The sequence below is a fragment of the Phoca vitulina genome, unplaced genomic scaffold (genome assembly GCF_004348235.1).
Source record: "Phoca vitulina isolate PV1807 unplaced genomic scaffold, GSC_HSeal_1.0 scaffold5, whole genome shotgun sequence".
Taxonomy (NCBI): Eukaryota; Metazoa; Chordata; class Mammalia; order Carnivora; family Phocidae; genus Phoca; species Phoca vitulina.
The window spans coordinates 61,528,485-61,543,795 of NW_022589708.1; the positions used below are offsets into that span (position 1 = coordinate 61,528,485).

The following is a 15,311-nucleotide window of genomic DNA, read 5'->3' on the forward strand; positions in this document are numbered from 1 at the left end:
ATAGGTATTTGAGCATTATGGATGCATTTATATCTGTCTTCTCTGCGTGTACCATTTCCCGTAGAGGAAAAAGTGTTCTGGGTTTAGCAGTCTTATGCTTTTCTATACCATTAATCAAATTGGGCCCTGCCTCCCATTTATCCATGATGAATAGAGGTCTCCTGACTGAGGGTAAGTGGAGCTGATTGAATTCTGAACAAATGAACATTTTGTGAAAAGCATTATTTTTCATTCTGATATGTATATAACAATGTATGTTTATATAATCTTTATATCTCTCTATGTAATTATCATTATTCATACCTTAGAGAAATAATTCACCATCAAAAAAAGAAAGAAAGGAAGATCCATTATAATACCTTAAGGTGGTAGATTATTTGTGGCAATTTGAATTTGGTAATTTGCAAACTTAAAGATGTTAAGCCATGCCTTATGTAGTTATTTTATAATAAAAAGCTATCTGTATTTACAGAAAGTTTCTGTTTTCTCTCCTTCAAGCCCATGAAGTGATAGTTGGGGAGGGGGAACCAGATATTTAGTATGCTCTAACAAAAACTGACTGATCTTTATAGAAGGGGGTGCTTAGAGTTGGAGTATTTTTGATGTTATGTATTCTTTGGATTTTCTTTTAAGTAGAATCCCAGCAACTTGAGTCAGCTCCTTTCAGAAGTTAAACTACTAATTTGTACAGGAAAATTGTAAAAGATAGTCAACAGTTAACAAAGGAAGTTCAAGAAGTTACAATGACTTAGGGAGATTTTTGAATGACTAATTTAAAGTGATTTTGTACCTATGACATATTATTGGATAAAGTATAGTGTGTACTTGGAGTTTTACTTAAGATTCCTCAAGAATATTTAATTTCAGGGGTGCCTGGCTGGGTCAGTCAGTAGAGCATGCAACTCTTGATCTGGGGTTGTGAGTTCAAGCCCCGTGTTGGGCGTAGAGCTTACTTTAAAAAAAAAAAAAAAAAAAGAATATTTAATTTCAGTCTTGTTTGAATCAGTCTTCTTTGAAATGATTCCATTTAACTACATCAGAATGCTATATCATAGTTTGATTCTTAATGATATTAGCTGTCATTGAAAATTAGAAGGTGGCGGGGCGCCGGGGTGGCTCATTTGGTTAAGCGTCTGAGTTTTGATTTCGGCTCAGGTCATGATCTCAGGGTTGTGAGATGGAGCCTGCTTAGGATTCTCTCTCTCCCTCCCCCTCTGCCCCTTTCCCCGCAACCCCCCCCTCCCCACACACGTGTCAAAAAAAATAGTTAGGGCAACCCTGTTGGGACCCCTCTCACTCTTGAGACCTTTTTCTGTATCTTCACTTAATGAACTTCTATCGCTTTACTCACAAAAAAACAAAACAAACTCTTAGAAATTAGAAAGTGGCAAGGGAGAAGCTAAAAAAAGTAGGACAGTCGTTTATGTGCATATAATGACTGTGTAAAAAGCTGACTGAAGGACTCTAGAGTAAGGGGAAACAGTGGTGAGATACCAAGTTGTTCACCCTGCTCTGTCATGGGACAGCCTGAGACAATCCAGGCCTAGACTAATCACCACAGGTACACCCTGGGCTGATTCCTTCAGTAAGAGACAGAGAGGAGTCATGGCTTGGGAGTCATTCTGGCCTGCCTCAGAATCTTGGCATTATGCCACTGACTAATTCTGGGACTGGGGCAACTTTTATAGCCTCGTTGGTCTATTTCCTCATCTATAAAATGCTGAAATTGAAGCCTAACTTAAATAGCTTTCTTGAGAAATAGGAAAGGAATGTGCCAACTGTATATAGTAGATGCACAGCAAATGTCTGTTCCCTTCCCTTCCTCTTTAGTACATTCTAAAATTCCATACTTTACCAAATCATTCCCACTTTACTGTGAGTTACCTTAATCCATCATCCTGTTAACCTGATGCACAGTTAGGGAGTGCAGATGGGGAGAAGGATGCAAAAGCACTGAGAATAGTTGGGGAGCATAAATACCTTTGTTTAAGAATACTTAGGGACCTGCTAAAGGAAAACTTAAGTGATTTGAGATTACTTTATCTAATTTTAATATGGCATTTGAATTTTTTCAGTTAATGTAATTTCATAGGAAAAAAGTAATTTGATTCAGAAAAGAATTTTTTTTTAAAGATTTTATTTATTTATTTGAGAGAGAGAAGCATGCTCCTCACTGAGCAGGGAGCCCAATGTGAGGCTTGATCCCAGGACCCCAGGATCATGACCTGAGCCAAAGGCAGACCCTTAACTAGCTGAGGCGCCCAGAGTCCCCAAGAATTCAAAATTATTTTAAAACTAACTCTCCAGTTTTGAACTGATTTTTAATCTGCCAGTAAATTTATTCAAGTATGAATGTGAATTGATGCATAAAGCAATTGATTTAAATATACAAGGAAAAGTTACCTATTAACTATCTGACTAATTTCAATAGCTAATTTAAAATGTTATGTAAAGAAAGTTAATCATTATGTTAAAATTACAGAATGATTGCTTTGTAAGTGGGAATGTTTTGATTTATCTGTGCCATCTTTTATAATTATAATTTGTAATTAAACATGCAGTGTTTTCTGCCCTTGAACTAAGACAGCTGTTGACTTTAACACTTTTAATTTAGCATATTTTCATAGCTTTCTAATGTTGAGTTTTCTAAAACCTTAATATGAAATGGATCACATAAAATTATGGCAAATTAAACTAATCTTTTCAATTAGATATTTTGGAAATTAAACTACTTAAACTGCTTTATGGTATCATGATGCAAAAATTCAAGTGCATTTGTTCCAGTTTTTAGTTATCAGTTCTAACAATGTGGCAATTTAGTTAAAATGTCTGGTGTGGGTCAGTGGAATTATTTTTAATTTCTATATTGAATATTTAATATAAAATTGTTTTCTCAAATAATTTTTTGTTGGCCATGTATAAAAATATTACATTAAATTGTTTTTTCTTTTTCAGTCTTAGGAAAAATATGCTCAAAGGGAAAAGACTTAATATTTTTGACCTTAAGGCAGTTACTGAAGAGGCACCTGAAACAGGTTTGTTAAGAACACTATTTCTCAGGTGTAGAAACATTCCTTCTTTCAAAAAAAGTCCTTAATGTTTTGATTGCACAATGTCAGGTATTTTAATAATCCATCCTGTCATTGGCCTGGATCCTGTTTATGAGTGTAGTTGTTACCATTGCTAGTCTTGGTCAGATTCCTCCCTTGAAATGTTTCATTCTTGGAGACAGTGGGAGGTAAATACTACCACCTCCTTGAAGACAGTGGGAGGTAAATACTACCACCTTCTTGAATCCAGAGCTATCAGTTGGCTACTGATTTGGGTTAGAACATTAACATCACACTCCATTTGCAACTATGCTATTACAAAAGGTTCTGCCCTAAGGCAGCTTGCTATCTAGGAGAGGAGATAGCATTTGTAGAAGTAACTTAATGAAGTGATTTTGTGATTGGTTAGGAGCTGGGAAGAAGAGCATTCAGGAAATACATTTAGCAGACTTGTGGGGTTTTTTTTTATTTTTTTTTAACACACCGTCCTTGTTCCCTGTACTTACCCCTTTCATCTTTGGGTAAGAAGTCAAATCTTTCATATTCACCATTTTAAGTCTAATTAAAAGAGATATGAGAGTGTCCTCTTGCTTGACATTAAGTATCATTTACTGATAAAGGAGGAAACTCAGTACGAATGGTCTTCAGCTTACAAGTGACTTTCATTTCCAAAGATTGTTAAGTTAGCTTTTTGGACTTGATAAAAATAATTTTATAATTGATATTTAAGTTCCGAAGCCAGTCTCCAATGGCTCATTTAATCTATCAGTTACTTATATAAATATCTGATTTTTCCCACTATTCAGTAAACTCCTAGATACTAGGGCCTGGGTTTCACTGATTTTTGTATACCCCGCAGCACCTAGCCAGTGGCTGACGGATCATAGGAATTAGTTAAATCATAAATGCTTTTTTTGAACAAATTGAGCTATGAAATATCTGTCCATAGAGGAAAGGAGTTAATTCAATCAGTGTTTGTTCATTTAAACTAAAGGTGAAGCTAAGAGAACAGCTCGCCTTCTCTTACTTAAAAACTGCTTTCTGTCCTGTATAATGGACAGGAAGTACAAGGGGCACTTGGCTGGCTCAGTCCTCAGAGCATGTAACTTTGGATCCTCGGGGTCATGGGTTCAAGCCCCACGTTGGTTGTCAAGATTACCTTAAAAAAAAAAAAAAAAAAAAGAATTACAAAATGCGTGCGCACGCGCACACACACACACACAGATGATTCTAACAGCTACTTGAAAAAAGCAAACTAAAACGTGCAGTCATGGAGAATGGGTCACCTCTCCCCTGTTGATGTGGCAACTGTTAAACTTGCCTCAAAAAGGGCATTTATTGTCAGGGCAGCTGCCATTGTCCACCTACTGAACAGCCAGGAGAGGCACTTGGATTCTTGAAGGAGCCAGCTTGCTCTTTTAAATTGGAAACCCTATTCCTTAAAACTGCAGTTAGCTGGCAATGAAGCACTGAAGTTTTATAAAAAATATAAAATGATTGTGCTCTAATAAGGAAAATAATACACAGATTTATAAAAATTTACTCACCACCTGGGTGGCTCAATTGGTTAAGCATCCCACTCTTGGTTTCAGCTCAGGTCATGATCTCAAGGTTGTGGGATGGAGCCTGAGGCATCCCACGTTGCAGGAAGTCTGCTTGTCCCTCTCCCTCTGTTCCTCCCCCTGCTCTCTCTCTCTCTCTCTAGAATAAATAAGAAAAAATAAGTAAAATCTTTAAAAAAAATTTAATGAAGGTATGTTTTAATAAATTATACTTGATTGAGTCTAAAGAATATCTTTTGTTCCCTATTAAATCAATACCAACCATGTACAAACTTAAGCATTTATTCACTGCTGTTTCCCTACCACCTAAAATAATGCCTGACATATAGTTGGCATTCAGTAATTATTTGTTGACAGAATGATGAGTTCTTCTGTCCCATGATTCACACATTTTGCTTCCCTCCAGATTCCTACCACTGCTGCAAAGGACCCTTCTGCTTATCCTGCAGTAATTTAGAGCTGAGGGGCAATATAGCTTAATGGAAGGAATGTTGGTATTTGATAGATGTGGATTATTCAAATTCAGATTCTCCCGTACTAACTTCTCTGAGTTTCCCTTTCTCCATCTATAAAATGGGGTGAATACATGCCTCTCAGGGATTAAATGAAGTAATGTAATCCAGGTGTCAGGCACAGTGCCAAGACCACAGTGGACAGTCAGGACATAGTTGCAGCTGTTAGCAGTAATAATAATGATGATGGTGGTGATGATCATGATCACAGAAAAGACATGTGTTGATCAGTGTCTACTGAATAAAGCTATAAAATGTGACTAATTATTTTGCTGTCATGATTATCTGTAAATATGGCTAATTAAGCCTAACTGATGTGATCTTTTCTCTGTATCAGATGTTTTAGGCCAATATACTTAATATGCAGCAGTCAGTCAGTGTGTGGTCAGGCAGGGTCGTACATGAACTTTAACATACAAGTCTGTGTGTGCACATATTTTTTGTTTTGGGTAAATATCTAGGAGTCAAATTGTTGTATACTGCCAAACTATTTTTGAAAGAGGTTGTACCATTTTACATTCCCACCAGCAGTGACTGGTGGAAATATGATTCATTCTTCTTTTTTTTTTAAGATTTTTTTTATTTGACAGAGAGAGACACAGCGAGAGAGGGAACACAAGCAGGGGGAGTGGGAGAGGGAGAAGCAGGCTCCCGGCCGAGCAGGAAGCCCGATGCGGGGCTCGATCCCAGGACCCTGGGATCATGACCTGAGCCGGAGGCAGATGCTTAACGACTGAGCTACCCAGGTGCCCCGAAATATGATTCATTCTTGAAAGATGTCTTCAATTTCTAAAGCAAATAAATGATTGAAATGCGATATGATGGTGGTTATAAGCTAACATTATAATATGAACTTACTCATAGAGTTGGTTGTGAGGATGAAATGAACTAATGCATAAAAAGCATTAGCACAGAGTAAGTGCTCCATATCCATTAGTAGAATTGTCATTATGTTAATTTCTCTGGTCTTTAATAGTAGTACTTTGTGACTTATCTTGACAGACTAAAAATAAAGATAAATAGGCTGGACTTTAAATATCAAAGTAACCTGTTATATAAAAAATATTCACTTTCATGGGGCACCTTGGTGGCTCAGTCGGTTAAGTGTCTGACTCTTGATTTTGGCTCAGGTCATGTTCTCAGGGTCATGAGATCCAGCCCTGTGTTGGTGGGCTCTGTGCTCAGGGGGGAGTCTGCTAAGATTCTCTCCCTCCCCCCTTTCTTTGCTTGTGTGAGCTCTCTCTCTCTCTCTCTCTCTCAAATAAATAAATCTTTAAGAAAAATAATCATGGGGTGCCTGGGTGGCTCAGTCGGTTGAACGTCTACCTTCCGCTCGGGTTGTGGTCTTGGAGTCCTGGGATCGAGCCCCACGATGGGCTCCCTGCTCAGTGGGGAGTCTGCTTCTCCCTCTGCCCCTTCCCCCACTTGTGTGCACGCGCTCTCTCTCTCTCCCTCTCCCCCTCCCCCTCTCTCCCCCCTCATGCTGTCTCTTGTGTTCTCTCTCAAATAAATAAAATCTTAAAGAAAACAATAAAATAAATATTCACATTCATGAAAACATTTTTAAACAAAATACACATTCCTTTTTCCTTTCCAGTAGAGGGGGCAGTGAGACTTGTTGCTTGCCTAGCAGTGTAGTAAAACAAAAGCTAAGGCTTGCGGTAATTGTCATGGTAGGCTTTTTATGTCGTCTTCCTTTAGTTTTAGCTCTCAGAGAGCGACCTTTCATTATATACTGTTTATTTATAAGCCTCAGGGCCTGAAATGTATTAACAATTTGGAGTTGATGATAAAATTTTTGAAAATAAAGATACATACATTGACTTGTGATTACTTGAAATGTTTTTATCATAGAGACAGCACCTTCACTTTGGGAAGTGGAATTTGCTAAGCAGTTAGCCGCAGTGAATGAGCAGCCCCTTCAGAATGGCTTTGCAGAGATGATCCAGTGGACGAAAGAGGGGAAACTGTGGGAGTTTCCAATTAACAATGAAGCAGGTAAGTCTTAATTTCAGAGGTTTATAAAATTCAGTATGGAGATTAAATCTGGCGGGTGTTCAGTCATAGAGTCTAGATATTTACATGAATTTCAAAACTTGGTATAAATATCTTGGTGGTGTCTGAAAAGAAATTTGACAGTGTTTTTTTTTTGAAAAAAGTTAGGATTTCATTTAATTCTGGGTTTTTGATAAGGAAAATGAAGTAAAATTAGGGGCGCCTGGGGGGCTCTGTTGGTTAAGTGTCCAACTCTTTTTTTTTTTTTTTTTTTAAGATTTTACTTATTTATTTAAGAGAGAACATGAGTGGGAGGGGAGGGGCAGAGGGAGAGAGAGAAGCAGATTCCCCGCTGAACAGGGAGCCTGCCGTGGGGCTCGATCCCAGGACCCTGAGATCATGACCTGAGCCAAAGGCAGACGCTTAACCGACTGAGCCACTCAGGCAACCCTAAGTGTCCAACTCTTGATCTCAGCTCAGGTCTTGACCTCATGGTCATGAGTTCAGGCCCGTGTTGGGCTCTGCGCTGGGCATGGAGTCTACTTAAAAATAATAAAAATTTAAAAAGGAAGTAAAGTTATATGGCAGAAATGCATCATGAATTTCTACGTGACATGAAAGTGTTGACTGCAAATGATGATAGTTACTAATTGCTAAGCAGATTACCTGGAAAATCTTCTCATATATTAAATCCTGGGTATGAGATTATATTTCAATTTTGGAGAACATTACAACTCTGAAAGTTTTATGCTGGTTATCTTTTACTCACAAAACTATTGCATTAATGAGATGAAAGGTTCTTGGAGTTGAAAGCTATTCAAAGCAAAAACGTTAGAAGGCTTCAAAATTTTTTGGACCTCCGGCTGCATACCTAGGTTCTTCGAACTATTAGATGCTATTATCTACTTTCCTGAAGATTATTCTGGAGATGTCACTTCTTCCTCACTCAAAAGGAAAACAGTACTACTATGCTATTTATTTTTATGCTTTTTTTAATGTTATCATTAGCTAAACATTTCAGGTGTATTTTCAATTAGAGGAGATTCATTTACTTTTATGGTACAGTTAGCTAGGAATTGTAAACACCTCAGTAAGTCTTAGAAAAATATAGTCCACATTTTAACCTTTGTAATATTATGATGTCACTGTAACATTTTATTTTTTTATAATCTTTCATTTTTTGGATTAATAGGTGGAATGGAAGCTTAAATATCAGAAATATTTTGTCTTATATCTTCATATAGTATTACTTTGTATAGGAAAACTTTAGAGACTGATAATTCCTTTAATAAAATCTGAATATTTTGTGTTTTTGTACAGTATATGCAGTAATAAAGGATGCTGTGTTGTTGTGTTTTATCTGTTACATAACATGTATATTTCTCAAAGTATTATGCTTTCCATACTCTGGTAGGTATCAGAGAAAGGTGGAAAAAAAGCCCAAGGACTTTTCAGTTGTGCAAACCAGAGTACAGATCCAGCTCTCTTGGTGATTAGCCATTTGCCTTTGAGGAAACTAACCTCTAGAGGTTAAAAAACCAGATGAGTTTCCTCATCTATAAAATTAAAGATACCTCATTGGAAGAATGTAAGAACTAAGACAAAGTTATGTGAGTTGCTCAGCACAGTTCTTGGCATATAATACATGTAAATAAATGTTAGTTCATTTCCCTCTGTATGAACACAGAATTTTAAAAGGAGAAAAAGTTAACAGAATACAGTGTAATACAGAATATTAAGGAAAGATTTCCTTATTTGATGAAACTTGAGTGTTCTAAGTCCTCATAGTTAAAAACATGGTTCTAAAACCCAATATTAAGGTAGAATAACATGTGACTTTTTTTTTTTTAAGATTTTATTTATTTATTTGAGAGAGAGAGCATGAGCGGGGTGAGGGGCAGAGGGAGAAGCAGACTCCCTGCTGAGCAGGGAGCCCGATGCTGGGCTTGATCCCGGAACTCCGGGATTATGACCTGAGCCGAAGGCAGACGCTTCACCGACTGAACCACCCAGGTGCCCCAACATGTGACTTTATTTAGGAGAAATAGTGGTTAGGGGTTCAAGTTTTGAATGAGTTATATGCTTAATCTCACTAAGCCTCACTTCCCCTGTCTATGAAATGATGGGGATGAATATAGGATTTATTTTATGGGATTCTTCTGAAAAACAAGTGAGGTTATACAAGTAAAGCATCATCAGCCGTCATCATCCCTGTTCCTACTTCCTATAACAACAATATATATGAGGGGGTTTTACTATGCTGCAAGGATCTGAAATCTTAACTATTAGTGAGGATATGTATTTTCTAGGAACCACCAAATAGGGTAACCAAAAAGTAAGGGTTAGTGAACATTGTCATCAACAATAAAACACTTCAGTTCATCAAAATCTTGAGTGTCCAAACTCCAAAGAAATTTATCTTAAATTTGACCTGGGTTTTGAGAAAGTTTAATTTTTACGAAAGGGAAAAAAACCATGTCTTTTGGTCAGGTTAGGGAGATAAATGTGACAAGTTTCCATATACACTGTACATATTATTGATGCTTCAGGGTGGGAAAGGGAGGTATCTCATTTCCAGCTCCTTGAGGCAATTGTTATCTGAATGAAAAACAGGAAAGGAACTGTGGAAACTTTCTCACTTTGATCACTCTCCTCAATATACACTTAGGAACTTCAGAATACTTTAAGAGACTGGCATTAGAATTTGGAACCTTTACAGTTCAATAATATTCTTCTATATTTCTTATTTTTAAATTTTAAGATTAATAAAATGTCATGCTCTCTCTACTAATAGTTAGCTTCATGAAGATTTACTTTGATGCTTTTGGGGAAAGGTGTTTTATTTTTAGGGGTGAGCCATGCCAGTTTCTGAACGTAATACTGAAAATGACAAAATGACGTGTCCTGTGTTGACAACTTTACTTTCCAGTGTTATGTTTTTCATTTATATAAAAAATTAGTTTGTTGTTTTAACACATAAAACATATAAATTATTTTCCAATATGAAGTAGCTTTTTTCCAGTTTTTTTTTTTTTTTTAAGAACTGGTTTGTCCCTTCTGTTTTGCTTTGCCAGCATAGAGATTATAAGAGCAGTTAAGTGGCATTATTCCCACTTAGATTTTGCAGTAGTTATTATATATTGGATTGATAAAAGTTTTATTTTAGCTTTGACTTTGACTTTAAATTTAATCATGTTTTTACCACTACCCAGTTAACAGAGTCTTGGCTCTTGAATATTCTTTAGCCATATATATGCCACCAAAAAAGTGTAAGTGCAATAAGTTTTGAAATGTATCAGTTTTTGATGCATAACATGCTACCCCCAAAACTTAGTAAGACAACAACTAAGTTATAACTGCTCCTGAATTTATGGGTTTTCTGGTTGGTTTTGGCAGCTTAGCGGAGGGTGGTTCCCTCTAGAGTGGCTTGTCTCACATGTCTGGTTGTGGGTGCTGGCTCTTGTCAGGGGAGATGGAGATAACTGGGTTATATGTCACTCATCATCTCACACACTAGCTTGGGCTTCTTCACATGACTGTAGTAGAGTTCCTAACAGCAAGGAAGAGCAAGGATTGATGTGTAAGTACTTTTCCAGCCTTTGTTTGCACTGTTCTGAGTAATATCCCATTGACCAAAGCAGGTCACTTGGCCAACCCTGAATTCGAGGGTCTGAGAAACAGACTCCATTTATGGGAAGAATGACAAAATCACATTGTGAAGGGGCATGTCTAGAAACATAGGAGTGATATGATATGTGGCCATTTGTCTATCTACCACCTTGATTTTATTTACTTTAGTTTTAATAAAAATAGTGTATAGATCTTTAAATGTCCAAATAAATTTTTACAAAAATCTCTTCCAGTAAATATAAACTAACTGCAAGCATGAGTAGAAAGCATTTAAGCCTTTTATTTTGAGATAATTATAGATTCACATGCCATTGAAGAGAGAATAAATACCCTGGATAGCTTCTACCCATTTTCTCCCAATAGTTGCTTCCTGCAAAACCAGAGTACGATATTACAGCCAGGCAATTGGCATTGATACAGTTCTTCAAACGTTCACATGTCACCAGCTTTACACATACTCCTTTATACATACGTATTTAGTTCTGTGCAATTTTATCACATGCGTAGACTCACGTGACCACCACCACAGTCAAGATACACAGTTCCATCACCTCAAAGAGCCCTCTTAGAGCCCTTTTATGACCACACCTGCTTGCTGTCCACTGCCTCCCCTTAGTCCTGGATCCCTGGCAATCACTAAATTCAGTCACCATTTCTTAATTTTTTCATTTCAAGAAGTATATACAAATAGAATCATACAGTGTGTAAGCTTTGGGAATTAACTTTTTTTCACTCAGCCTGATTAATTATCTGGAGATTTACCCATGTTGTTGCATGTATCAGTATGTTTGTGGCTTGTTTTTGTTTTTTTTTGTTTCTTGTTTTTTTTTTTTTAAACTGAGCCAACCAGGTGCCCTACATGTTTAGTTTTAGTGTTTTTTTTAAGATTTTATTTATTCATTTGAGAGAGAGAGAAAGAGAGAGCGCATGTATGAGCAGGGGGAGGGGCAGAGGGAGAGAGAAAGGGAGAAGCAGACTCCCCACGGAACGGAGTGGGTTGGGGGGAGCCTGTTGGGCTTGATCCCAGGACCCTGAGATGATGACCTGAGCTGAAGTCCGGAGACACTTAACCAGCTGAGCCACCCAGGCATCCCCTGCATGTTTAGTTTTTCAAAGAAACTTCCAAACTGTTTTCTAGAGTGGCTGTGCCATTTTATATTCCGACCAGCAATGTGTGAACCATCTAGCTTCTCGTTCTCACCAACATTTGATGATGTCACTATTTTTCTTTTAGATGTGTTTACATTCGGATAGATGTGTATTGATAGCTCATTGTGGTTTTAATCTGCATTTCCCTAATGGCTAGAGAGGTTGACCTTGTTCTTCTTGTGTGTGTTTGCCATCTGTATATCTTCTTCAATGAAATGTCTGTTCTTGCTTTTTTTGCCCATTCTCTCTTTTTTTTTAGTATGTTCAGTTAGCCACTGTGTAGCATCATTAGTTTTTGATGTCGTGTTGGACGATTCGTTAGTGAGGTATAACACGCAGTGCTCACCACATGTGCCCTCCCTAATACCCATCACCCTGTTACCCCCTCCCCTCTGAAATCCTCACTTTGTTTTCCGGGGTCCATGGTCTCTCATGGTTCGTCTCCCTCTCTGATTTCTCCCCCTTCAGGTTTCCCTCCCTTCCCCTATGGTCCTCCGTGCTATTTTTGACCATTCTCTAATTGGATTCTCTGGTTTTCTTACTGTAGAGCTTTGAGAGTTTTTTTAAATATATTCCAGACACTAGACCTTTACTGAGTATTTGGTTTGCATTGGGGTGCCTGAGTGGCTCAGTCAGTTAAGTATCTGACTCTTGGTTGCGGCTCAGGTCTTGATCTCGGTTGTGAGATCGAGCCCCAAGTCGCGCTCTGTGCTGGGCATGGAGCCTGCTTAAGATTCTCTCCCCCTCTCCCTGTGCTCCTCCCCGGCTCTCTTTCTCTAAAAAAAAAAGAAAAAAAAAAATTTAGTTTGCAGATATTTTCTCCCAGTCTGTAGTTTGTCTTTTCATCCTCTTAACATAAGAGTCTTTCACAGAGCAAAAGTTTTTAATTTTGATGGGGTCCAGTTTTTCCTTTTATGGATGGTACTTTTAGTGTCAGGTTCTTTGCCAGCTTTGAACTAGAATATTTTCCTGTTTTTTTCTTTTTTAAGATTTTATTTTTAAGCATTCCCTACACCCAGCATGGGCTTGAACTCATAACCCCAAGATCAGGAGTCCCACGCTCTACTGACTGAGCCAGCCAAGTGCCACTCCGCTGTGTTTTTTTCTGTAAAATCTCTAGTTTTACGTTTATTTTTTTTTAAATCTTTAATTTTTTTTTAAAGATTTTATTTATTTGACAGACAGAGACATAGCGAGAGAGGGAACACAAGCAGGGGGAGTGTGACACAAGCACGTTTAACTGACTGAGCCACCGAGGCTCCCCTATAGTTTTACATTTAAATTCATGATCCATTTGGGGTTAATTTATATGAGGTATGAGGTTTAGGTTGAAGTTCTTTCTGTGTGTGTGTCAATAGATATCCACTTGCTCTGGCGTGATTTGTCAGAAAGACTATCCTTTCTTCATTGAATTGTCTTTGCACCTTTGTTTAAAAGTTTGGGCACATTTGGGGCGCCTGGGTGGTTCAGTCGGTTGAGTGTCTGCCTTTGGCTCATGATCCCGGGATCCTGGGATCAAGCCCCACATTGGGCTTCCTGCTCAGTGGGGAGCCTGCCTCTCCCTCTGCCGCTCCGCCTGCTTGTGCTCTCTGTCTGTCTGTCTCTGTCAAAGAAATAAAATATTTTTTAAAAATTGGGCACATTTGTGTGGGTCTGTATTACTCTGCTAGGGCTGCCATAACAAAAAACCACAGACTGGGTGGCCTGAACAGATTAATTTTCTGACAGTTCTGGAGGCTTGAAGGCCCAAGATCAAGGTGCCAGCAGGTTTTATTTTTCCTGAGGCCTCTCTTCGTGGTTTGTAGATGTTTGCCTTTTTGTTGTGTCTTCATGTGATCTTTTCTCTGTGGGTGCTCCTTGTGTTTCTTCCTCTTCTTATAAGGGCACCAGTCCATCAGGACTCCACTGTTGCAACTTCATTTAACCTTAATTACCTTCTTAAAGGTCCTATCTCTAAATATAGTCACATTGGGGTTAGGACCTCAACCTATCGATTTTGAGGGGTCCCTAACGGTCTATTTCTGGGCCCTCCCTTTTGTCCCATCAATCTATGTGTCTGTCCCTCTGCCAATACCACACTTTTGATGAGTGTAGCTATTTCTTAGCTAAATCTTAGCATTATTGCTCCCATTTTGTTCTTCTCTTCCAAGATTGTTGTAATATTCTACAACTTTTGCCTTTCCATGTAAATTTTAGAATGAACTTGTTGGTGGCAAAACTTTACTGAGATTTTGATAGGAAGTACATTAAACATATAGATCAGTTTGGAGAGAATATCTTAGTGTGTTGAGTTTTCCAATTTAAATGTAATTAGAAATGTGATTTTTTGTGTGCGTGTGTGTGTTGATCTTGTATCATGTAACCTTACTGAACTGACTAGTTAGTTCTAGGAGGGGTTTTTTTTTGTAGATTCTTTGGGATTTTCTATGTAGACAAACATGTCATCTACAAATAGGGGTAGTTCTGTTTCTTCCTTTGCCATCTGTATGCATTTTCTTCCTCCCTCATTGCAGTGGCTAAAATTTTTAGTACTGTGTTGAGTAAAAGTGGTAAGTAAAAGCTGACTTTGTTGTCTTGTTCAGGAACTTAGGGAAAAAGCCTTCAGTCTTTCACCATGAAGTATATTAGCTATAGATTTTTTGTAGATGCTCTTTATGAGGTTGAAGTAGTTTTTCTTTTTTTCTAACTTGGTGAGAATTTTTATCAAAAATGGGTGTTGTGGGGTGCCTGGGTGGCTCAGTCAGTTAAGTGTCTGCTTTTGGCTCAGGTCATGATCCCAGGGTCCTACGACTGGACCCCGAGTCAGCCTCCCTGCTCATCTGGGAATCCTTCTCCCTCTGCCCCTCTCCCTTCTTGTGCTCTCTCTCTCTCAAATAAATCAATAAAATCTTAAAAAAGAAAAATGGGTGTTATATCGTAGGACTTTTCTTCTTCAACCTGTTGATATGGTGGATTACATTGATTTTCAAATGTTGCACCATCCCTGCACACCTGGTCTAAGTCCCACTTAATCTTGGTATATAAATCTTTTTATACATTGTTGGGTTTGTTTGCTAATCTTGTTTAAAGTTTTTGCCTCTAAGTTCATGAGAGATAATGGGTTGTAGTTCTCTCTCTCAATTTATTTGTTTTGTGGTTGTGTCTTTGTCTGGTTTGGTAACAAGGTAATACTGGCCTTATAAAATGAGTTAGGAGTGTTCTTTGTTCTAGTTTCCAGAAGAGATTGTGTAAAGCTGGTGTTTGTTTTCTTTCAGTGTTAAATAAAATTCTCAAGTGAAGCCATCTGGGCTGAGGGATTTCTCTTTTGAGACCTTTTAAACTACAAATTCCTTTTCTTTAATAGTTACGAGACAATTCAAGTTACCTATTTTGATTTGAATTTTGGTCCTTTAGTGGATTTTCTTTAAGTTGTC

The 15,311-nt window shown here is 37.9% G+C and overlaps 1 protein-coding gene across 2 annotated transcripts in view; it reads left to right on the forward strand.

Moving 5' to 3' along the window:
- MRPS31 (mitochondrial ribosomal protein S31) overlaps positions 1 to 15,311 on the forward strand; it is a 32,040-nt gene that overhangs the window by 14,674 nt on the left and 2,055 nt on the right. For both annotated transcript variants that reach the window (XM_032403102.1, XM_032403103.1), the window contains 2 exons: positions 2,956 to 3,035; positions 6,979 to 7,122. In XM_032403102.1, the coding sequence (XP_032258993.1) occupies positions 2,956 to 3,035; positions 6,979 to 7,122 (224 nt within the window). The remainder of the gene's footprint in view (positions 1 to 2,955; positions 3,036 to 6,978; positions 7,123 to 15,311) is intronic.